Source organism: Lissotriton helveticus, chromosome 7 (assembly GCF_964261635.1).
Source record: "Lissotriton helveticus chromosome 7, aLisHel1.1, whole genome shotgun sequence".
Classification (NCBI taxonomy): domain Eukaryota; kingdom Metazoa; phylum Chordata; class Amphibia; order Caudata; family Salamandridae; genus Lissotriton; species Lissotriton helveticus.
The window spans coordinates 135,940,452-135,965,497 of record NC_136068.1 but is presented as its reverse complement, the minus strand read 5'-3'; the positions used below and the strand labels follow the sequence as shown (position 1 = coordinate 135,965,497).

The 25,046-nt window shown below is 50.3% G+C and overlaps 1 protein-coding gene across 4 annotated transcripts in view; it reads right to left on the bottom strand.

The window, feature by feature from the left end:
• Nucleotides 1-25,046, bottom strand: part of C7H20orf96 (chromosome 7 C20orf96 homolog) — a 91,228-nt gene that overhangs the window by 48,763 nt on the left and 17,419 nt on the right. For 2 of the 4 annotated variants that reach the window (XM_078651732.1, XM_078651734.1), the window contains exons 2-5: nucleotides 9,975-10,127; nucleotides 9,410-9,464; nucleotides 8,021-8,144; nucleotides 4,797-4,924 (exon numbers count right to left, since the gene is read on the bottom strand). In XM_078651732.1, coding sequence (XP_078507858.1) covers nucleotides 4,797-4,924; nucleotides 8,021-8,144; nucleotides 9,410-9,448 — 291 coding nt within the window. In that variant the 5' untranslated portion in view covers nucleotides 9,449-9,464; nucleotides 9,975-10,127. The remainder of the gene's footprint in view (nucleotides 1-4,796; nucleotides 4,925-8,020; nucleotides 8,145-9,409; nucleotides 9,465-9,974; nucleotides 10,128-25,046) is intronic. The other 2 variants (XM_078651733.1, XM_078651736.1) reach the window with 1 other exon arrangement.

The window sequence follows — 25,046 nt, the reverse complement described above, 5'->3', positions numbered from 1 at the left end:
ACACTGCTGACCCTGCACACTCACACACTCCTGGCCCTGGACACCCACATACTGATCACCCTGCATACTTACATACTGATCACCCTGCATACTCACACTCTGCTCACCCTGCAAACTCACACTCTGCTCACCCTGCATACTCGCACTCTGCTCACCCTGCATACTCGCACTCTGCTCACCCTGCATACTCGCACTCTGCTCACCCTGCATACTCGCACTCTGCTCACCCTGCATACTCGCACTCTGCTCACCCTGCATACTCGCACTCTGCTCACCCTGCATACTCGCACTCTGCTCACCCTGCATACTCGCACTCTGCTCACCCTGCATACTCGCACTCTGCTCACCCTGCATACTCGCACTCTGCTCACCCTGCATACTCGCACTCTGCTCACCCTGCATACTCGCACTCTGCTCACCCTGCATACTCACACACTGCTGACCCTGCACACTGACACACTGCTGGCCCTGGACACCCGTATACTGATCACCCTGTATACTCGTATACTGATCACCCTGCATACTCAAACACTGCTCACCCTGCATACTCACACACTGCTGACCCTGCACACTGACACACTGCCGGCCCTGGACACCAACGTACTGCTCACCCTGCATGCTCACACACTGCTGACCCTGCACACTCACACACTCCTGGCCCTGGACACCCACATACTGATCACCCTGCATACTTACATACTGATCACCCTGCATACTCACACTCTGCTCACCCTGCAAACTCACACTCTGCTCACCCTGCATACTCGCACTCTGCTCACCCTGCATACTCGCACTCTGCTCACCCTGCATACTCGCACTCTGCTCACCCTGCATACTCGCACTCTGCTCACCCTGCATACTCGCACTCTGCTCACCCTGCATACTCGCACTCTGCTCACCCTGCATACTCGCACTCTGCTCACCCTGCATACTCACACACTGCTGACCCTGCACACTGACACACTGCCGGCCCTGGACACCAACGTACTGCTCACCCTGCATGCTCACACACTGCTGACCCTGCACACTCACACACTCCTGGCCCTGGACACCCACATACTGATCACCCTGCATACTTACATACTGCTCACCCTGCATACTCACACTCTGCTCACCCTGCAAACTCACACTCTGCTCACCCTGCATACTCGCACTCTGCTCACCTGCCCTCAGCGAACTAGCATCCACCTGGAAACATTTCCAGAGAGGCCATGGACTGTATGGGCTTGGAACCATTTGGCGGTTATACAGCAGCGAGGGAAACTGTGCCTGTTCTGTTATGTATTAGTGAAGTGGCTGCATCAGACAGGGTTCAGAAAGTTCAAAATGCCTAAACTTCATTAGAAATTACGGAAGTCTGGGAATGTGCATCAGTCTTGCAGTCAACAGCCTGTTCTAGAAACTGTGGGGCAGTGAAGTTTTTAAAAATCTGATTACGTAGACAACGTCTCTCTCCTCCGTGTTCTGGATCATTGAACTGAAACCTACACACATTCAAACAACGGACGGACACACTCCCCTTCCCAGACCCTAAAAATAAACAGTCAGCACACCATCGCTCATTATTCTTACAGACTGTCACGCAGAGGCAGAAAAAAGACACCCCGTAGCAACTTAAAACAAGAACTACAGTGTGGACGAGCATGTATGAGTCATCTTCTGTGAGCCTCGCCTGCTGCCTCTCGTCATTTAACATTGAACGCGCTCACCGCTGTGAACGCGTTCGCATCATCTGGCTTGCATTACACGGGCACTCTGACAGCTCGTAATTAAGATTAATCACTCTGCCATGCTCGCTCTCGCACACAAAATGCCACATCGGGCACGCGTACATTACTTACAGCCTATCACTTCAAGGCTACTACATACACAGCACAGGGAAGACGAATCACTGACCAGATGCCAGAAAACGCAAAGGAATGTGTGGAATTCCTCTCACCAAGGCCCTTCTTCTTCTTCTTCTTTTTTTTTCTTATAACATTAGGATCTCTTAACTCCTCCCCCAGGAGGGGGAGGAGTCCGAGCCCTAAAAACCTGGCTGATCTTACTGGTATTGGGTCTTTAACTTTCTTTGAAAGTGATTACACAGACATTAGTGTTAAATGTTTTAGCTGCTTTGTGGACTTTGAAATTATTAGCCAGAAGAAAACTGATAACTTATAGTTAACTGATAACTGTACAGATAACTGATAGTTAGGGTAAACATACCCTAACTAACAGGCAGCCGACAAAAAGATTGTGAACTGGCTATCTAAATTATCACCAGGGAAATTTTAAAAAATCTGTCAAAAAAGGAAATGCTCTTATTACCATGCTGTGGACTTCATGCCAATTCCAAATCATGCCAACTCAAAATTATCCACTGAAGCAAGTGTGCATCTTTATGGCCTATCAACTAACCAGATGCAAAATACCGTGAATAATCCTAAAATTCCCAAATGTTTACATAATTACCCGAGCAGCACACTTGGCACTCTACTGTATATATGCAATTGAGTAAATCATTTAATACGTGGAGTCAAAAATGTTGTGTTTTAATGAGGACATCTTTGCTTCACATAAAACAAATGCAATATCAAAAAAATATATAATCAAGTACAAACAATTTTGAGCAGGGATTTAATGTTGAAAACTGCATATCCTTCGATTACAAGATTTTTTTAGAAGTTGGAGATCAAAAGAACAGCTGAAAATTGGAAAGAAGTGGTGTAAGTTGCCATATTTAAAAAAAGAGGTAACCCTGAAAATCCCAGCGACTACTGCTAGTTTCTATAATGTGACCTCCAATTAAATTATTTGCTACAATATTACCGAAACAAAGTGTTGGAAGATTAAAGACAATAATGTTTTTCCAATAATGCAATTAGGGTTCTCTCAATGCCATTCTATGGTGCACCAGGGGATCTCTTCATGTCTAATGACAATGCTTTCCTATAAACCGCAGGATAATCCACTATAGGGTGCGCTGAGTTTTTGAGAGGTATTGATTCCATTGATAGGTCAATGATTTGTTATAGCTTAACAATTTTGGGTTTTTCTGAGCCTCTATTTAATATCTTGGTGAACTTACATTTAAATACTGGGACCTAACTCCCCAAAATACTGATTCAGAAAGTTAAGGACCCAAGATTATCATAAGGGCCAGCGTGAAACGGGCTGTGTGCGCCCACCAACTTTATTTAAGATTTATTTAAGTGCTCTTTATACTATGCTATCACATATGGGTTTATTTCCCCCAACTCTTCAATTCTTGAATATCAGTGCAATATAAGATGTAAACTAATTGTGGCTGGTAGTGTTTCCCCAAGGGTCTCCACTGTATGTTGGATGCACTATCTTAATATTAGAGCTGTAACATCCTAAAAGTGAACACAGTCAAAGCAACATTATGATATTTGGGAGGCATACATTTTGATGCCAATGGAATTTGGAGGGCTGCACTCCAGAAAGTGTTAGTGCTTACAAATATCTTGGCAAAATATCTGACACATCCTCAGTGGAAGCTGGTAGGGAATGGTTGGGGGGCAGGGGGTGAGGTGGGACACGGGGAAAAAAATGAAAAAACAAAACCAACCATACCTGGTGGTCACCGTCACCAGCCACCGCCTCTCCTCCGTTGCAGGAAGCACCCAGGTTCTCAGACTCCCAAGACCAATCACAACGCTGCCTTACAGCAGCGTTGGGATTGGTCTGAGTGCAGTGGTTTGGCACTCATAAGTAATATTTTTGAAAATAAATGCTTTATTTGCTAAGATCAAGGTATGAGCACCTACTCCATAATGCAGAATTCAAGCCTAGGTATTTTGGCTTTGAGTGGTCTGAGTATTCACTACCCTCAGAGAAAAGACCATCTGAAACTAAAAGGTGATCTTTCCATTCTGTTATGAATAAACACTCCCTCCGCTACCATAGACCACCTATGAGTGCAAGCAGGAGAGGATAGTCATGAATTTGAGAAGGGGCGCCATCACCAGAGCCAGGATAAGATGACTCAGGGGTCACTGAAAGATGATGGTGCCACTTCCTAAGGGATAGGAGAGGTCAAACATGGATGCAGGAAGGAAGGGATATCATTAAATATTAGAAGTGAACCTTTTACTATGGACAGAAATCGGTCTTTACATGGAGGGGCGTCACTGGGTACCAGTGGCGGCTCCTCCGCTAAGGCGGAGGAGCTTTGCCCCATTGCATTGGAGGAGCAAAAGAAAGGAACAAATAAAATGATGACTAATGTTATTATCATTTTATTTTGTCCTCCTGCTACGACAGCTTGCATGAGAGGGCGGGTGGGGTTGAAGAGGAGGGGAGGAGGGTACAACCCTCCTAAGTGAGCAATGACTGTTTGGTCAGGCCCTCTCGGGCTGTCTAAACCAGTCATGCGCACTTTCCCCCTTCTCCATGCAGGCTGCACTACAGCTTGCAAGGAGAACATACCCACCCCTACACCCCCTGGCTGAGCGCCGTGTCACGGCACTCAGACCAATCACAATGCTGCATTGCAGCATTGTGATGGGGAGCGCGGGAGCCCTGGTGCTTCCTGTTTCTTACAAGAAGCCACGAAGAGGACGCAGGAGAGACGGCGGCGGCCAGCCAGCCGGCCAGGAGGTACGTTTTTTTTAGTTTTTATTGTGATCAGCCCACACCCCGCCCCTGCCCTCCATTCCCCACCCCCCACCCCCCTCCCACCTCACTGTTGCTTCCAGGCAGCAGCCACGACTCCTGGGGACAGGAAACAGACACACACATGCTGACTGCCAATGACTGATGATCAGGAGTCACAACATGAAGGCACATACCTGTAGGATATTTTCCTCCTTTGGCTGTAGAGAGCGTTTGCTTTTCTTGGAGTGCTTTCGTTTGGACCTTTTGCGCCGTGGGGAGGACTGTGTTCCCACAGTGATGGCTGCATTGGCACGATGTGCACCTGTCCAAGGTAAAAAGAGACATATGCCTTAGGTACAAAGAATGGATTTAGAAAATAGCACTGATCACAGGGGCTTGGTGTGAGAGAAAAGCTGTAAGGGTCAGAATATCAACACTGGCTCCATGAAGTAAAGCTGTAGGAGAACAGATAGAGGTAACAGTGCAACTGTAATGGTTGAGGCGTCACATGTTGGCGACAGTGGCAGATCATAAGGGCACGATAACCAGCCATAGGTAGTGGTGCAGTATTAAAAGCTACAGGAAACAACATGGAGACTCTAGCATTAGGGAATGTGCTAAGGTAAAAGTAACCAAACATAAGCACAGCAATAGAAAGAGGTGTGACACTAGAGCTGTCAGTCACCCTCTAGGTGACATCTTGAAACATGAGACAATTTCTCTCTACTTTTAAAGACAGAGTAAAATAAATCTATATCAGAAATAGGCACCTAATATATTTCATACTTTCACCCAAGCAAGTAAAGCCGTAAATCAACATATAAATGTTCTACACCACCTTCCCACTACCTTCAGTTTGTCTGCTGTCTGTAGAGCATGTTACCAGATGACTAATGTTATAAGATGGTGGTGAACACAAAAAAAGCAGGGACAATGCTGGAGAGCCACATCTTGAGGATGGATCAGATTATAATATAGAAGAGGGGACATATGCAGCAGCTATAATAGATGCTGTCACATAGATGCTTATGTCTTGAGCCTATTGAACTGATTGTTGTGGATCGGAGGGTTTTATGTCTGTAAAGCTTGTATAGCATTTCCTTTTAATTCTCTTTCACAGGTCAACCCAGAATCCAAAAGACTCAAGTGCAATATCTACATTCAGGGCTGTGGAATTGTAGTAAATATCTACTTCTCCAATGGACGGAATGCTTCATAAATAGCGGTACCTGTTTTCCGTTTTTACTGATTTTTAAAGATAAATACAGACAAAAAAATATTGTGTTTCCTGTCTGTATTTATTTTTAGAAGTGGAAAAGTACAGATAGTTTTGAGTGATTCTCCTTCCTGAGATTAATGGCTTTCAGGCCATAGTTTTACATACTGGCAGCATGGGGAATTACAAAACGGAATGAGATTTGCTTTAAATTACTGCATGTCTCAATATATATTTGTGCTATTATGCTATTTTTGTTTCACGTGGTTTTATTATTTTTGGCAGTGTAATGTGCTAAAACCTGACAGGCATCAAAGTAGGTGTGCACGTTTAACTGTTAAATAAATGCCGAAATATACAAGTTGTCACATCATCTGTTCACAAAATAAATATGGACACACGCCAATAAACTGGCCACAAAATATATATGGATAAATACAGACAGAAAAGTTAAAAAAAAGCCCTATTCATAAATCTGCTTGTTCTATACAACAGTCCTCTTGTCCAAGGGATCTGATAATGTCATGGTATGGATTTTAACAACTCTCTCATTATGTAATATTTCTGCTTATAGGTCGACTGTAAATATACAATGGTTCTATCTAGGTCAACGACATGCGATATGTGCAGACACTTTAGCTCTGGTAAATAAGAATCCTAGAACTGGAGGAGTGCCCAGATTAAAAAAAAAAAAGCTTCATGTGCATACAAATGATGGCAATAGGCTATTCGTGTACAGTGAACATTACATTACTTAAAATGTGACTTTACATTAGAGGACTAGCTCTACGAGAAGCTGGAAATAACTGACTATAGAAGACAGTGCCATAGGGAAAGCCAAATGTGAGCATCAGATGCCAGACAGTGTGGCACAGTGGTGACGAGCGTGCCAGGGAAGTAGTTACAAGGGAAGGTGGTAAAGCACCAGCCCTGAGAGAAGATGCCAGAGCAGCAGCTCATGGGTGTGTGTCAAGGCTCTAGCTAAAGGAAATGTGCTGGAGTTTCTGCCAGGGTGTCAGTTACTGGTCAGGTTTTAGGGCATGGGATACTGTAGTGTGTGCCAAGGTGCCAGCTAATGGTTGTGTGTTATGGCATCAGCTACTGTAATGTGTGCCAGAATAGGGTGCTAGCTACTAGTTGTGTGCCATGGTGCCAGCTACTGGTTGTGTGCCAGGGCATCAGCTGCTGTAGTGCGTGTCAGGGTGCAACCTATTAGTTGTGTGCCATGGCATCAGCTACTGTAGTGTGTGCCAGGGGGGACAGCTACTGGTCGTGTGCCATGGCATCAGCTACTGTAGTGTGTGCCATGGTGCCAGCTTCTGGTTGTGTGCCATGACATTAGCTAATGTAGTGTGTGCCAGGGGGGACAGCTACTGGTCGTGTGCCATGGCATCAGATACTGTAGTGTGTGCCAGGGGGCCAGCTACTGGTCGTGTGCCATGGCATCAGATACTGTAGTGTGTGCCAGGGGGCCAGCTACTGGTTGTGTGCCATGGCATCAGCTACTGCAGTGTGTGCCAGGGAGGACGGACAGCTACTAGTTGTGTGAAATGGCATCCGCTACTGTAGTGTGTGCCAGGGGGCCACCTGCTGGTTGTGTGCAGTGGAATCAGATATTGTAGTGTGTGCCAGGGTGCTAGCTACTGGTTGTGAGCCATGGCATCAGCTACTGTAGTGTGTGCCAGGGGGGCACCTGCAGGTTGTGTGCAGTGGCATCAGCTACTGTAGGATGTGCCAGGGTGCCAGCTACTGGTTGGGAGCCATGGCACACAGCCAGTAGCTATGTGTGCCAGCTACTGGCTGTGTGCCGAGGCATCAGCTACTGTAGTCCAAGTAAGGGTGGTGGCTACTGGTGGTGTGCCAGGGCGTGAGCTCCTGTAATGTGTGCCTGGTTACTGGTTGTGTGCCAGGGCGTCAGCTCCTGCAATGTGTACTGGAGCACACTGGAGAATACGCCACACCACCAGTGACCGAGCATCTGCAATCTTCCACAGGAGACGGAGTGCGCTGGAGCACCAGTCAACAAGACTAACTGATCAGGTACAGAGGAGCAAGTAAGAGCGCCATCTACAGGAGGCTGAGGGAAGCTGAGAGGAGGGTGTGAGGTGGGTGGTGAGGGATCAAATCCCAATATGGGAACCAGACCTGGGACATTGGCTAAGAAAGGTAGGCCATTAAAAATAGATGCTTAGCTTTCCTTACCATGCTTGCCTGATTTCTCCAAGATTTTGTCAGGAACCAAGCTTTTTGCAATGGGTGGTAACAAAGATATGCGCGTCAGAGTCTTAGACTCGCTCCCCTTTATCCTTTGCCATTGACTGTAGTCCTACAGGAAACAGGAAACAAAGATCATTTCATGTGAGTATGGACCCTCCATTCATTGACCTGTGGGAGGGGGATGCTCCACAATACCAGAGGAATGAGCAAACACTTCCTTCTCCTGTGGTCTGTGGTTTGCCTCCCCCATCCTGCCCAAGGCAGGCTTGCTCACTCTATCTGTAGGAGCCAGAACATCATGCAGTCCCTGACTAATGCCATTCCACCGACAGGAAGGGTTAACTCTTCTGTAGCAAAAATGAACTACCCGAGGTCCCGTCTGAGACAAAATAGGCATTAGCAAAGCAAATAGGATTCGCCTTGCGAAGCTGGTCAATGGGAATCTTTTTTTTTTTACTACAAACATAGTCCTCAAAAACAAAAACAGAAGTAAAATATATCACTGCCTAAGTGGTGGTCTTATGCTTATAATAAAAAAAAGAATTTCATTTTGGAAAAAATTAACCATTGCTCAGACTTTTTTTTAGTACAGTATAGGCACTTTCTAGCATGTGGGTAGTCTTTTCAATTTTAACGCACACCGCAGGAAAATATGATATTATTGGTGCAAACAAAAGGTACGATCTGCTTTGAATTACTATAACCTCAAGACATTGTTTAAACATTAAAAGGATGAAGATCAAAAAATAGTAAAATAATAAAAACATAAGTTCCCAGAGTGAAGTACTGGCACAGAAATGCACTTCTTTTTAAGAGATAGTAAATTGTGAATGACGGTTGATCAGACTACTGGATGAAGAGGGTAGCCCCAAAGACCTCCCCCACCCGAGTATGTTTGTATATATATGTAGAGTTCTTAAGTATGAATATTTTTGGTCACATGAACCTAGCAATACAGCTGTTTCTAGCAAGACCGAAAAAAGACACCATGGACAGTATAAAATTCGATAACTAATGAAAGCTACAGATATTGATGGACCAAATATTTGTATTCTTTTTGAAAGGTAGAACACATATCGTCTACATCCTTTGGCCGGCAGGAGCTATAGACATATCACATAAAGGTACCACAAATGAATATAGGCCTTTTTTCGCATGCGTTTACAAGGAATTTTGCCGGCCCAAACTACAGATAATTATATACATATAACCAATTACCACTTATAGGCCTGCGGATCACTTACAGTTCTAGAGATATGACTAAATAGCACTGAAGTCAACAGGGGAACGATGCTGCTATTAACCACCTATCTGCCCGGTTTCTTTTTTAATTTCTTCCAGAAGGGATTGAGAAAATATGTTTTTAAAACATACCGTTTTAAGAAGTTTCTCTGCGGCTTCCGTAAAGGCCATCTGTCAGCAACCACCTGTAAAGGTGAGAATTAAGGTGTAAAAAACGATGGCATCCTGTGAAAATTAATTGAGGCACAGGACGTTACTGTACATGCATGTGGCCTGTGCCACCCATGGGCTCCAGGTGTGGGACTCGGATGCAGAAACAACAATATTTACCAAGAAAACAGCTCAGTTTCCTGCCGCAGAAATCTAAGTTGAGTGAGACCTCAGCTCCAAGTATTCTGGGTAAAAATGTCACGTCATCGATATCATTTCTACCTTACAAAAAATGATTGCTGTAATCTCTCTTCCCTTATGTTAATAGTAGGCGAATGAAAAATTGTCTAGCAGTCGCGACAAAGAATTTTCAATTCTATTAAGGACAAGGAGGCGAGGATTATGCTTCTCTTATCTTTACTGACAAAAACAGCAGCCAATAAACTTTAAACTGGCATGACCCCGGAATGACAACCCCCTCCACCAGTCTGCACCAATCATTGTCCAGTCCAACACATAACAATCCTTGTAAAACCGGAACCTTCCTCTTTTTTTGCGATTTCCTCCGCAGTCCAACCAAGACCGGAACCCAACGTGGCAACTATTGCATCCTCTTGTCCGAAGGGGAACACTTCTCCTCCTCAGCTGAAACCAGCTCAGCCCGCAGAAATCTTTTCTCAGGTCTGCTCGTGCAGATCACCTGAAATGAAAATACATGTCGTAATGGCTATTCCAACAATAAGGAATACAACAAGCCATAAACATCATTCGGGTGGGTAAAATACATCACATCTTCAAATCTCCATACAAAGTAGATCACTGTCAACCCGGGTGGGATAATCCTCGCCTCCGTGTCCTTAATAGAATTGAAAATTCTTTGTCGCGACTGCTAGACAATTTTTCATTCTATGTCAGTCCACGGAGGCTCCGATTATGCTAGTTTAAAGTTTCTCCACCACCACCGAGGCCACATCCACAATAGGTTTATGATAAAACGTTTTAAAAGTAGATTCAGATGACCAATCAGCCGCAGTCATGATTTCTTGAAGCCGAGAACCGGCACCAAAGGATTTTGAGGCCATAGCCCCTCTAACAGAATGAGCTCCAAATTTGGGGGAATCAATACCCGCCAGACTCAACAACCAGGAAACCCACCTGGCCAGAGTAGCATTGGCGACTGGGCGGAAAGGTCTCTGTAGGGAAATCAACAATTGACCAAAATCGTTCCTAAACTCTCTAGTACAATCCTCATATACCTTTAAACACTTTACTACACACAATGTACTGTGGTGAGGAAATGCAGGATAGGAAATACATTTTGAGTGTGTCTTAGTTCGCTTCGAAATTGTAAAGGAAACTCCCGTGGGAGTAAATACTCTACCTGACAATTCCAGTGCTCGAATGTCCGATACTCTTCTGCAGGAAATCAAACATAGCAAAATCGTAAGTTTCGCTGAGAGCTGCTTCCTAGACAGACCCTCATTAGCCGGCCAAGCCGATAAAAAACGCAAGATAACAGAAACGTCCCAAAGTTCAGTATACTTGGGTTGAGGAGGGTTCACCAGCCGGATCCCCTTGACAACCTTACACACCAGTGGATGTTCCCCAACAGGTTTACCATCCACGTGCGGATGTCTGCCGAAATAGCTGATCGGAAAGTATTCACCGATCTGTATGCCAAGCCCGACTGTGCCAAATCTGCCAAGAAATTCACAATCATAGAGATATCTGATCCCACTGGATCTCCCTGCCGTTCGTTACACCAACCAACCCAACGTCTCCAAGCTGACTCATAACGCTTGTGGGTGGAAGGTGCCCATGCCTGTGACAAGAGAAAGAGAGTGTCCTGAGAAACTCCCGGCATTTGCCAGGGTCTCTGGAAAGTCTCCACGCCATGAGAGACAACTGATCCAGAAGGACCAGCGGATGTTAAAGGCCCACTGGGTCCGTAAGAAGGTCTGGAAACGACGAGATTCGCACTGGTGATGCGCATGCAAGACTCATCGCGACCCGAAACCACGCTTGAGTTTTCCAACACGGGGAGATCAAAATCACCTCCGCCTTCTGCCTCCGAATCTGAGCTAGAACCCTCGGGATCATGATGAACGGAGGAAACGCATAAAGAATGCCCGTCGTCCACGATTGAAGAAAGTCGTCCGAGCTGATCGCCAATGGGTCCGGACGCCAACTGAAGAATTGGGGCAACTGTCTGTTGAGCCGTGAGGCAAACAGATCTATCACACACGGACCCCATAAGTGGTCCAAAGCCCTGAAAATCCTGGGACGCAACCTCCAATCGCTAACATCCCTGAAATACCGAGAGTTCCAATCCGCTGTCACGTTGACAGATCCCGGAATGTACTCTGCCGTCACCGAGATTTGATGGTCCAGGCAACAATGCCAAAAGTCCTTGGCTATCTCTGCCAGGAGTCGAGACCTGGTGCCTCCGAGGCGATTTATATACCGTACCGCGGACACATTGTCCATGCGTAGGAGAATGCCACAAGAGATCTTTTGAGGGGATAGAGTGCGCACCGCAAAGGAACCCGCCAGGAGTTCCAGGCAATTGATGTGGAGATTCAATTCTTCGCGGGACCAGCGGCCCCCGGTCTCCACAGAGCCGCAACGGGCTCCCCAGCCCCACTGGCTCGCATCCGACTCTATCACCACTTCTGGGGTGACAGCAAAGATGGCTCTGCCGTTCCAGGCCTCCATATGCTCCAACCACCAGTTCATCTCCGTGCGAGCGTCCGCCGACAGGGAAACCTGTTGAGCGTAAGTCACACCCTTGCATAGATGCAATGCCTTCAATCGTTGCATAGCTCTGTAATGCAAGGGACCCGGAAAGATCGCCTGGATGGACGAGGCCAAAAGCCCCACCAGACGTGCTAAGGTCCTCAAGGAAATTGTCGGAGAGACAAGCGCTTTCCTCAATTCCTTCTTGATCGCCACCCTCTTCTTGAGCGGTAAGAGCAATTGAGCCTTCACTGAGTCGACCTGGAACCCCAGGAATTCCATAACCTGTGAAGGTGTCAGAACGGACTTCTGCAAATTCAAAAGGAAGCCCAGTTCCTGAAGGAGGTGAACCGTCCATGACGGATGGAGTGAAACAACCTCCGGCGAGCATCCCAAAATCAGGATGTCGTCTAGATAAATGATCAGCCTTACGCCCCTCTCCCTTAAGCACTGAACTATTGGTTTCATCAGTTTGATGAAACACCAGGGAGCGGACGAGAGGCCAAAGGGCATGGCGGCAAACTCGAACCACTTGTTGCGCCACTGAAATTGAAGAAAGCGTCGATGCTGTTGAAAAATGGGCACCGTCAGGAATGCGTCTTTCAAGTCCAGACGTACCATCCAATCCTGTTCTAACAGAATGTCGCGCAGTAGGTGTATGCCTTCCATTTTGAAGTGCCGATACACAACCCATGCGTTGAAATCTCTGAGATTTAAAACCAGTCCAAAGCCCTGGTCTTTCTTGGGAACCACGAAGACGGTGCTCGCAAAGCCCTGAACGTGTGGCAAAGTCTCCACTACTGCTCCCTTTCTGAGCAAAGCCAGCACCTCTGCGTCTATGAAACTCTGTTCTTGTAGGGAAAAATGCAGTGGCGCGGGCGCTTGACGCTGCGCGGGGGAGGCATAAAACTCTATGTGGTACCCTTGGACGGTTTGTAACACCCAGGGATCGGTTGTTAGCTCCCGCCACTTGTGAATAAATAAGGCCATTCTGCCTCCCACCATGTGTTCTGTTGCACAAAGAACCCGTACCTGAATAGGAGTTGTCTCCTGAATTATTCTGTTGTCCTCGGTAGTTTCCTTTCTGTCCTCTGCCACGACCTCCTCGATTACGGGAGGGATAGAAGTTGGAGCGCTGGTAACCTCTGCCTCGTTGCTCACCTCCACGTGAGGTCTGATTAACACCTCGGACGGACCCTCGACCTCGCTGACGTCCGGCCCTGTCAAAACACCGGTGTGAAGCACCTTTTTGATCGTAGTCTGCGCCTTGTCAAGCGCTGAGAAAGTGGCGACGTACTTGCCCATTTCCTTAACGAACTTGTCTCCGTAGAGCATGCCGTTAGTAATAGAACCTGGTTCATTGGTGGCCATCTCTGCCAATTGGGAATCAATCCGCATCAGAAAAGAGCGTCTCCGCTCTGTGGACAGAGCCACATTCGCATTTCCCAAAAAGCACATGGCGCGCTGGGCCCATTCCATGATATCAGACGTATCCATAGGCACGTCCTGTTCCTTGGCCTTGACCGCGGCCTCCAGAATTTTAGTAAGGGGTCCAGAGACGTCCAGCAATTTGTCCTGGCACCCCCGCCATGCTCTATCCAGCCCCTTTTTAGGGTCCTTAGCGAACTTCCTCATGAATGCTGTCATGGTAGGATCAAGGTCCGGAGTATCCGTCACTTTCCCTATCACTGAAGGTCTGGGGCATTCCGATCTCAACGTGGCTCGCACCGCACTCTCAAAACCTTGACGCAAGTTATTGGTGACATAATGCGCAACTTCAGCACAGGGCACCCATTCCGTGGATCTAGGGTGAACCATACTATTAGGGTCAAACAGAAGGTTCTTAGGGACCTGACTATCATCTGCCTTGTATGCCGCATGCTTAGTCTTCCTAGCCTTCTTTTTAGAAGCAATCGAATCCACCTCCGAGTCCGAAGTACCAGGTGGCGTCGAGGAGGAATCCCCCGATGTCTGATAAGCCGTAGAGCCATGGTCCCTCATCACTGACTTGGCCATCTGCGCTAACTTGTGGTCCTGGGACTGAGCAGAGGTATCCCCTTTGCGTGAGGATTTAAACTTTCTCTTGCCCGAGGTATGATGGGACTTAGTAAAAGGCTTTAACGACCTTAATCAGGGTTTTACTAACAGAGCTCTGGTCGTGGGTAGCCAGGGCTTCACCTAAGTTCTCCTCCAATTGTTCTTCCTCAGGCTCATACTGCTCGTATTCATTGAATTCGACCCACTGGTTGCCCTCCTCGGCGTAATACGCCATATCCAAGTGGAAGGAGGTGAGGAGGAGATTAACAGGGGGGAGCAACCCAGGGGTGCCTCTACACACACTCTGCAACCCCAGTTGCCAACACACCACAGAGGCAGGTAATTATACGGTGGAAGGAGACCCCTATTAACATTCAAGCTCCCCTAGAGCAAAGCTCCTAATCCGGACACGCTCCGGTCAGCGTTCCTATGAGGCCAAGGATTGATGCAGCCTAGAAACGCGCACTTCGCGAGGAGCCGGTAATGCAAAATCGGAACTCGGCTCCTCGCGCATGCGTGTCGTACTGGGGGCACACACTCGACTGCTCCCTGCGCGCGGGCAAGCCGCGTCTGCCGCCTCCTGTTCCACCGCCCCCTAACGCGCTCAAACGCGCAACGCACACCGCAGGACGGCGGACCGGGTAACGAAGAAACCCGACGTCGGATAAAGTCGCGCAATAGCGCTATACAAAGTCGCGCAATCGCGCAATACCAAACAATCACAAAATCACACACCATAAACCCCCTTACGCTGAAGCAAATAAGGGAAAGGCACTTAACTCGCTGCTGCAGCAGCAAAGAAAGAGGAAGGTTCCGGTTTTACAAGGATTGTTATGTGTTGGACTGGACAATGATTGGTGCAGACTGGTGGAGGGGGTTGTCATTCCGGGGTCATGCCAGTTTAAAGTTTATCGGTGTTGTCTCGAGCTTCACAGGCGCCATACACATTTACCATCACTAGAGGTCGCTGTGAGCAGCAGCAGCGTTCGCTTACCCGGAGAGGTGAGGAGTGAGTGCCAGGGAGATGAGACGTAAGAGTCAGGAGGGTCAAGGGTGAGTGCCAGGGAGGGGAAGGGTAAGTGCAGAGAAGGGGAAGTTTGAGTGCCAGGGGTGAGGGGTAGCTGCCAGGCCGGTAATGGGCTAGTGCCACAGAGGTGGAGGTTGAGTGCCAGGTCAGGGGGATGAAGGGTGAGTGCCAGGGGGATGAAGGATGAGTGCCAGGGAGATGAAGGTTGATTGCCATGGAGGTGAGATGTAAGAGTCAGGAGGTTCAAAGGTGAGTGCCAGGGAGGGGAAGGGTGAGTGCAAGGGGTGAAGGGTAGCTGCCAGGCCAGGGGGGTGAAGGGCTAGTGCCATGGAGGTGAAGGGTGACTGCCAAAAGGGCAAGTAGTGAATGCCAGGAGGGACATGGGTGAGTGTCAGGGAGGTGAAGGATATGTGCCAGGGAGGGGAAGTATGAGTACCAGGAGGTTGAGAGTGAGTGTCAGGGAGGTGACAGTTGAGCGTCACGGAGAGTCATTGCTGAGTGCCAGAGAGGGAGACGGGTGAGTGCCAGGTGCGAGGAGTGACTGCCAGGCCTGAGGGGTGAAGGGTGAGTGCCAGGGAGGTGAGGGGTGAGTGACAGACTGCAAACAGTAGTGAGCTGGTGTCTAGAAGGAGGTGCGGAGATCATCACCCGGTGTGTGCCAGGCTGGGACACACCAGTGCCAGGCCAGACTTGGGTGGATGCAAGAACCTCTGAAAGGCCGGTGCCAAATCACTCGTAACCTTAGTACAGGAGTGGGGTGCGCAGGAGAGAGTAACATCTTCAGACAAGAAACTATTCAAAATCCTGAAAACTCCACTTTATGGTCCTGCAACCTTATGTGGTTGTGTGTGTGTGTGGTTGTGTTTGTGTGTGTGTGTGGTTGTGTGTGTGTGTGTGTGTGTGTGTGGTTGTGTGTGGTTGTATGAGTGGTTTTGTGTGTGTGGTTGTGTGTGTGGTTGTGTGTGTGTGTGGTTATGTGTGTGTGGTTGTGTGTGTGTGGTTGTGTGTGGTTGTGTTTGTGTTTGTGGCTGTGTGTGTGGCTGTGTGTGTGTGGTTGTGTGTGTGTGTGGTTGTGGTTGTGTGTGGTTGTGTGTGTGGTTGTGTGTGTGGGTGGTTGTGTGTGGTTGGGTGTGTGGTTAGGTGTGTGGTTGGGTATGTGTGTGGGGTTGTGTGTGTGTTTGTGTGTGTGGTTGTGTGTGAGGTCATGTGTGGTTGTGTGTGTGGTTGTGTGTGTGTGTGGTTGTGTGTGTGGTTGTGCGTGTGGTTTTGTGTGTGGTTGCGTGTGTGGTTGTGTGTGGTTGTGTGTGTGTGTGTGATTGTGTGTGTGTGGTTGTGTGTGTGGTTGTGTGTGTGTGTGTGGTTGTGTGTGTGGTTGTGTGTATGTGTGGTTGTGTGTGTTTGGTTCTATGTGTGGTTGTGTGTGTGGTTGTGTGTGTGTGGTTGTGTGTGTGTGGTTGTGTGTGTGGTTGTGTGTGTGGTTGTGTGTGTGGTTGTGTGTGTGGCTGTGTGTGTGGTTGGGTGTGGTTGTGTGTGTGAGGTTGGTTGTGTGTGTGTGGTTGTATGTGTGGTTGTATGTGTGGTTGTGTGTGTGGTTGTGTGTGTGGTTGTGTGCGGGTGTGGTTGTGGGTGTGGTTGGGTGGTTGTATGTGGTTGTGTATGTGGTTGTTTGTGTGGTTTGTGTGGTTGTATGTGTGGCTGTGTGTGCGGTTGTGGGTGTGGTTGTTGGTGTGGGTGTGTGTGTGGTTGTAGGTGTGGTTGTGGGTTTAGTTGTGGGTGTGGTTGTGGGTGTGGGTGTGTGAGTGGGTGTGGTTGTGTGTGTGGTTGTGTGTGGTTGTGTGTTTGTGGATGTATGTGTGGTTGTGGTTGTGTGGGGTTATGTGTAGTTATGTGTGTGGTTGTGGGTGTGGTTGTGTGTGGGTGTGGTTGTGGGTGGGTGTGTGTGTGTGTGTGAGTGGTTGTGGTTTTGTGTGTGGTTGTGGGTGGGTGTGGTTGTGTGTGTGTGCGTGGTTGTGTGTGTGGTTGTGTGTGGTTTTGCGGTTGGGTGTGGTTGTGCAGTTGTGTGTGTGGTTGTGTGTGTGGTTGTGTGTGTGGCTGTGTGTGGTGTGGTTGTGTGTGTGTGGTTGTGGTTGTGTGTGTGTGTTTGTGGTTGTATGTTTGGTTGTGGGTGTGTGTGGTTTTGTGTGTGTGGTTGTGTCTGTGTGTGGTTGCATGGTTGTGTGGTTGTGTGTGGTTGTGTGTGTCTGTGTGTGGTTGTGTGGTTGGGTGTGGTTGTTTGTGCGGTTGTGTGGTTGTGTGTGTGGTTGTGTGTGTGTGTTTGTATGTGTGGTTGTGTGTGTGTGGTTGTGTGTGTGTGGTTGTGTGTGTGGTTGTGTGTGTGGTTGTGGGTGTGTGTGGTTGTGGTTGTGTGTGTGTGGTTGTGTGTGTGGTTGTGTGTGGTTGTGTGCGTGGTTGTGTGTGTGTGGTTGTTGTGTGTGTGGTTGTGGGTGTGTGTGGTTGTGTGTGTGGTTGTGTGTGGTTGGTTGTGCAGTTGTGTGTGTTTGTGTGTGTGTTTGTGTGTGTGGTTGGGTGGTTGTGTGTGTGGGTGTGTGTGTGGTTGGGTGTGGTTGGGTGTCGTGTGTGGTTGTGTGTGGTTGTGTGTGTGTGGTTGTGTGTGCTTCTATGTGTGGTTGTGTGTGGGTGGTTGTGTGTGTGGTTGGGTGTGTGGTTGTGTGTGTGGTTGTGTGTGTGGTTGGATGTGGTTGTGTGTGTTTTGTTGTGTGTGTGGTTGTGTGTGTGTGGTTTCGTGTGTGGTTGTGGTTGTGTGTGTGGTTGGGTGGTTGTGTGTGTGTGGTTCTGTGGGTGGTTGTGTGTGTGGTTGTATATGTGGTTGTGTGTGTGGTTGTGTTGGAAGGGGCGACCCCAGAGGAGCAGGATATACTCTCCCGACCACTCCGTGACCCAGCTTTCCCAGGAATACTGCCGAGACCTAACGTGAGGTCCTTGCCGGTGAGGACTTTGTGTCTAAGATCGTACACACTGAGCTTACACCACACTTATGGACGGACACCACACCGTGGATTTCAGTATCAAACTTCTTTATCAAACAGGAGAAATTATGCAAAATGAATACGTATTTACAAGAGCGATCGAGGGATCATAAAGTCTCAGTTGTAAGGAGTAGGGAAGCGGGATAGTCACAGTATGGGGCCAGTACGAAGCGTACCCTGCGCACATCTCTCAATCCTCGAGCCGGGGGATACGGAAGATGGAGGTTGTACTGGCTGCTCCACTCACTTCTTCTCGAGCCAGGTAGTACAGGTAGCGCCGATGGTCCAGCCGGACCAGAGTACTCCTCGAGCCGCGACGAGGTCAGCAGGGCTCGATCCGGAGTGAACAGAGTTTCTGTTGGCTCTTGGGGAGCCGCGACCACGTCAGCAGGGCTCAGGATGTTACACGAATGTCCTTCTAGTTGCAAGGGTGAGCTGCGATGAGGTCAGCAGGGCTCCGAGGTTTCACAGTTCCTTCTCCACGAGGATGAGCCGCGACAACGTCAGCAGGGCTCGCACAAGTTCCAAAGTTCAAGTATCAATCTTCTCCTAGAGTGGCTGAGCCGCGACCAGGTCCGAAAGCTCTCTTGTCCAGGATTCCACTGCCCGCTAGTTCTCTGGCGGGCCTTGATATAGTGCAGTGGCCCTTTGATGTCCGGATCCTCGCAGGCGGAGATCTCTTGGAGGATGAACCTCCGAGTCTGGTTCCGGAGGGCCAGGATGTATCGAAACACATCAGGGGGGGCCAGGGGCGCCGCCTCCCAGCCTTCCTTGACCAGGCTGAGGGGTCCCCGGACGGGGGTGCCCGTAGAGCAGCTTGAAGGGGCTGAACCCCAAGGACTTCTGGGGGACTTCCTGGTAGGCGAACAGGAGGCAGGGTAGGAGGATGTTCCACTTACGCCTCAGGGGCTCTTCGAGACCCATGATCATCCCTTTGAGGGTCCGGTTGAAACGCTCAACCAGGCTGTTACCTTGGGGGTGGTATGGGGTGGTGAACTTATACGTCACCCCACATTGTTGCCACAGAGACTTCATGTACTTGGAGATAAAGTTGGTTCCTCGGTTGCTCACCACTTCTTGCGGGAATCCCACCCGGGAGAAGAGCCCCATCAGGGCCCGCCCCACTACAGGGGCTGTCACCGTCCGGAGGGGAATGGCTTCGGGGTACCTGGTGGCATGGTCCACCAGGATGAGGATGAACCGGTGGCCTAAGAAGGTCCGGGGGTCCAGTGGCCCCAAGATGTCTATCCCCACCCGTTCAAAGGGGGTACTGACAACGGGGAATGGTTGGAGGGGAGCCTTGGGCTTCCCTCCGCTCTTCCCACTGGCCTGGCACGTGGGGCAGGACTTGCAGTGGGTCTCCACATCGGCGCGCATGCGGGGCCAATAAAAATGTGTGACCAGTCGGTGATAGGTTTTGTCTTGACCCAGGTGTCCCGCCAGGGGCACATCATTGGCCAGGTTCAAGAGGAAGCCGCGGAAACGTAGGGGTACCACCAGCACCCGGGCTGACCCTAGTTCGGCAGACTTCTGTTCTCTATATAAGAGGCCATTTTCCCAATGGACAAAATGGGAACCGGATTGGTCACCGGCAGCCTGGGCGGCGGCCTGCTGCCGCGGTCCGACTAGAGAAGGACAGGAGGTCTGTTCCAGGCAGAACGCCTCTCGGGAAGGTCCTCCTTCCTGGCGCCACTGGGCTAACTCAGGGAGGTCGTTCAAGTTCTGGGTCTGCCCGACGGGAGGGCCTAGAGGACCTGCGCCGGGGTCGATTTCTTCCCCTGGGGGTAATCAGAGGACTCCGGGTCGCTCGCTTTCCTCCTGGTCGTTGGAGGCCTGGCTAGGGGTCTCCGGTTCCACCCCCCCGGGGGTGGACATTCTGGTGGTCATGGATCGTGTGTTCACGCATGCCCATTCGGGCAGGCCCACCATCTCTAGGTGAGTTTTTCGCTCCACCTGCTTCCACGGGGAGCTCTCCAGATCGTTGCCCAGTAGACAGTCCACGGGCATGTCGGTGCGGACAGCTACTCGCAAGTCACCGGAGACCCCTTCCCACTCAAAAGGGACCTGAGCTATTCGGCAGGTGCGGACGGAATTATCGGCTGAGACCACCCGGCAGGAGGCGTGGGGTATAATCTGGTCTTCTGTGACCAGGTGGCAGCGCACTGCGGTGATGCTTGCTCCTGTGTCGCGGAGGGCCCCTATGCGGTGTCCGTTGACTGTCACCTGTTGTCGGTACTTCTCAGTGTTGTTGGGCAGGGGGGCTCCCGGGACCATCTCCCTATCCCAGAGGGAGACTAATGACATGGCTGCTGGTTCCCACCCCTCTGTGTCTTCTAACTCTTCCTCCTCTAGAGCAACCGAGGCTACCTGGCGTGTGGGGGGACCCGCCGCAGCGGGTTTCTTGTTCAGGGGACACTGGGGGTCACTGGGGGCCACTGGCATAATGCCCAGGTTGCTGGCACTTGTAGCAGGCCGTGTTGGGTCGGGGTCCCTGTCTACCAGAGGGGGGCCCTGCGCTAGTCACGGAGGGAGAGCTTTGGGACTGGTTTCAGGGGGGGCTACGCTGGGGCCCTGACTGGAACTCCCGCTGCCTACCTTGACCTCCCCCTCCTCTCTGGCGGGAAGATCCCTGTCCATTTCGGCCATAGTCTCCCACTGGCCCCCGGTGGACCCGGGTGTTCACCCAACGATCTGCCTCGACAGCGAGCTTCCGTGGGTCCGTCAATTTGCTGTCCAGGAGGTGCAGTCTTAGTTCCACAAAACAGTTTGTGGATAGGTGTTCCCAGGCGATTAAGTCGAATAGTCCTTCAAAGGTGGTAACCTGGCTGCCCTTGATCCACCCTTCCAAGGCCCGGCTGTAGAAATTCATGTATTCTACCCATGTTGTGCCGGGGATCTTTTTGCAGTCTCGGAACCGCTGCCGGTACATCTCCGGGGTGAGCCCATATCTGGCTAGCAGAGCGTCCTTCATATGTTGGTAAGAATTCAGCACGACGGGGGGCAGGTCCAGCATGGTGTCTCTCCCCTCACTGAGGAAGCGCCCCCACAATCCGGCCCCCCAATTCTTCTCGGGTACCCGGTGGGAGGTCATGGCTACCTCGTGCGCTTTGAACCACTGCTAGATGTCGTCTCCCTTGTAGTACTCTTTTACTACATCCTTGGGGATGTGTACTTTGGCCTCCACCGGGGAAGGGGTTTCTCGGTTCCCCGGGGCTCGGGTCTCTTCACTTCTTGCATTTAGTTCGATTTCCTTAAGGCTGCGCTCATGTTCGAGTTGGAGTTTCTTTCCCTCATGCTCCCTCTGGAGCTTCTTTTCTTCTAGTTCCCCTTGTAACCGTAATTGTTATACGGCCAACTTTTTCTCGGCCAACTAGAGCTCTCCTTCTATTTTGAGTCTCGCTAGCTCTAGCTTGTGGATTCGGCTTCGTTCTCGGTCTGTCAGTTCCTCTTGTGACAGACCCCTCTCCGTGCTGAGACTCCGGGCCAGGGGGTCGGTTCTCTCTCCTTCTTGGGCGCTGGTTTCGTTCTGCGGCCCTCCCTCCCTGCCGTCTCCTTCTGGTGGGGGGAGGGGGGCCCCGGACTCTACCCAGGCTGTCAGGGCTTTCTGGAAGTCTTCTTTGGTGCTCAAACCAGTGGTAGTGATGTGAAGATCTTTGCAGAATTGTTTCAGTTCTCTGTGGGTATAATCCTCCAAAAGGTCCTTTTGGAAAGTGGGCTTCTCGCTCGTTCCAGTGGAACTCATGATTGCTCTTTTCTCTTGTTGTTCTTGTGTCTTCGTTCCGGTGGTGTGTCAGTCGTTTACTGTACGATCTCTAGACGTAGGCTCTTATCCTGCCGCTTGCCACCAATGTTGGAAGGGGCGACCCCAGAGGGGCAGGATATGCTCTCCCAACCACTCCGTGACCCACCTTTCGTAGGAATACTGCCGAGACCTAACGTGAGGTCCACGCCGGGGAGGACTTTGTGTCTAAGATCGTACACACTGAGCTTACACCACACTTATGGACGGACACCACACCATGGATTTTAGTATCAAAGTTCTTTATCAAACAGGAGAAATTATACAAAATGAATACGTATTTACAAGAGTGATCGAGGGATCATAAAGTCTCGGTTGTAAGGAGTAGGGAAGCGGGACAGTCACAGTATGGGGCCAGTACGAAGCGTACCCTGCGCACAGCTCTCAATACTCGAGCCGGGGGATACGGAAGATGGAGGTCATACTGGCTGCTCCACTCACTTCTTCTCAAACCAGGTAGTACAGGTAGCGCCGATGGTCCAGCCGGACCAGAGTACTCCTCGAGCCGCAACGAGGTCAGCAGGGCTCGATCCGGAGTGAACAGAGTTTCTGTTGGTTCTTGGGAAGCCGCGACCACGTCAGCAGGGCTCAAGATGTTCCACGAATGTCCTTCTAGTTGCAAGGGTGAGCCACGACGAGGTCAGCAGGGCTCCGAGGTTCCACAGTTCCTTCTCCACGAGGATGAGCCACGACAACGTCAGCAGGGCTCACACAAGTTCCAAAGTTCAAGTATCGATCTTCTCCTAGAGTGGCTGAGCCACGACCAGGTCCGCAGGGCTCTCTTGTCCAGGATTCCACTGCCCGCTAGTTCTCGGGCAGGCCTTGATATAGTGCAGTGGCCCTTTGATGTGCGGACCCTCGCAGGCGGAGATCTCATGCCTCGGGGCTGATCGTCGGAGTTTCCCGTCGGCTGGCCCTTTGATCCTTTTGAAGATGCGCCCGGGGATTTCCAGACGCCCAGCAGGGTCTGGAGCCAGCTCTCGGGGAGGCCAGAGGTGTGATCGAAACTCCTGGGCCTTATCTCACTCAGAGGAAACCCTCTACCCCCCAGCCGGGCATGGCGTGTCTGGAGCCTAAGTTTCGCTGGGGCCAGGGTCACGCCGGGGGCTAGGGAGTCAGGGACTTTGGGAAGGGTAATGGCTGCCGGGGGCCCTGTGTGGGGTACAGGTTCTGGGCGCCCGGTACCGGGAGGATGGATGGCGGGATGCGGGGATGGTCGTCCGTCGGTAGGGTCATGTGGGGGAGCGGGGCGGACAGGGAACGGGACGGCCAGGGGTTTCTGTGTGCAGGACTAACTAACAGGGTGCTGAGGAACGGGGGGAGAACCACGCCACAAGGCCAGGTCCAACAGGTTGTGGTTGTGTGGTTGTGTGTGTGTGGCTGTGGGTGTGGTTGGGTGGTTGGGTGTGGTTGTATGTGTGGTTGTTTATGTGGTTATGTGTGGTTGTATGTGTGGTTGTGTGTGTGGTTGTGGGTGTGGTTGTGTGGGTGTGCGTGGTTGTGTGTGTGTGCATGGGTGTGTGTGTGTGGTTGTGTGTGTGATTATGTGTGTGTGTGGTTGTGTGAGTGTATGGTTGGATGTGGTTGTGGGTGTGGGTGGTCGTGTGTGAGTGGTTGTGTGTGTGCGTGGTTGTGTGTGTGGTTGTGTGTGGGGTTGTGTGTGTGGTTCTTGTGTGTGGTTGTGGGTGTGTGTGGTTGTGTGTGTGTGGTTGTGTGTGTGGTTGGGTGTGGTTGTTTGTGCAGTTGTGTGTGTTTGTGTGTGTGGTTGGGTGGTTGTGTGTGTGGTTGTGTGTGTGGTATGGTGTGGTTGTGTGTGGTTGTGTGTGGTTGTGGTTATATGTGTGGTTGTGTGTGGTTGTGGTTGTGTGTGTGGTTGTGGTTGTGTGTGGGTGTGGTTGTGTGTGGTTGTGGGTGTGTGTGGTTGTGTGTGTGTGGTTCTGTGTGTGGTTGTGTGTGTGTGGTTCTATGTGTGGTTGTGTGTGTGGTTGTGTGTGTGTGTGTGTGTGGTTGTGTGTGTCTGGTTGTGTGTGTGGTAGGGTGTGTGGCTGGGTGTGTGGTTGTGTGTGTGGTTGTGTGTGTGGTTGTGGTTTTGTGTGTGGTTGTGGTTTTGTGTGTGAATGTGGTTGTGTGTGGTTATGTGTGTGTGGTTGTGTGTGTGGTTGTGTGTGTGTGGTTGTATGTGTGGTTGTGTGTGGTTGTGTGTGTGGGTGTGGTTGGGTGTGGTTGTTTGTGTGGTTGTGTGTGGTTGTATGTGTGGTTGTGTGTGTGCTTGTGGGTGTGGTTTGGGTGTGGCTGTGTGAGTGTGTGTGGTTGTGTGTGTGGTTGTGTGTGTGGGGTTGTATGTGTGGTTGTGTGTGGTTGTGTATGGTTGTGTGTGGTTGTGTGCGTGGTTGTGGGCGTGTGTGGGTGTGTATGAGTGGTTATGTGTGTGGTTGTGTGTGTGGTTGTGGTTTTGTGTGTGGTTGTGTGTGTGTGGTTATGTATGTGGTTGTGTGTGTGGTTGTGTGTGGTTGTGCTGTTGGGTGTGGTTGTGCGGTTGTATATGTGGTTGTGTCTGTGGTTTTGTGTGTGTGGTTGTATGTGTGGTCGTGTGTGTGGTTGGGTGTGGTTGTGTGTGTGTGGTTGTATGTGTGGTTGTGTGTGTGTGTGGTTTTGGGTGTGTGTGGTTGTGTGTGTGTGTGCGTGGTTGTGTGTGTGGTTGTGTGGTTGGGTGTGGTTGTGTGTGTGTGGTTGCTTGTGTGGTTGTGTGTGTGGTTGTGTGTGGTTGTGTGTGTGTGGTTGTGGTTGTATGTGTGGTTGTGTGTGTGTGGTTGTGTGTGGTTGTGTGTGTGTGCGTGGTTGTGTGTGTGGTTGGGTGTGGTTGTGGGTGTGTGTGGTTGTGGGTGTGGTTGGGAATGGTTGGGTGTGGTTGTGGGTGTGGCTGTGGGTGTGGTTGTGTGCGTGGTTGTGTGTGTGGTTGTGTGTGTGTGAGTGGTTGTGTGTGGTTGTGCGTGT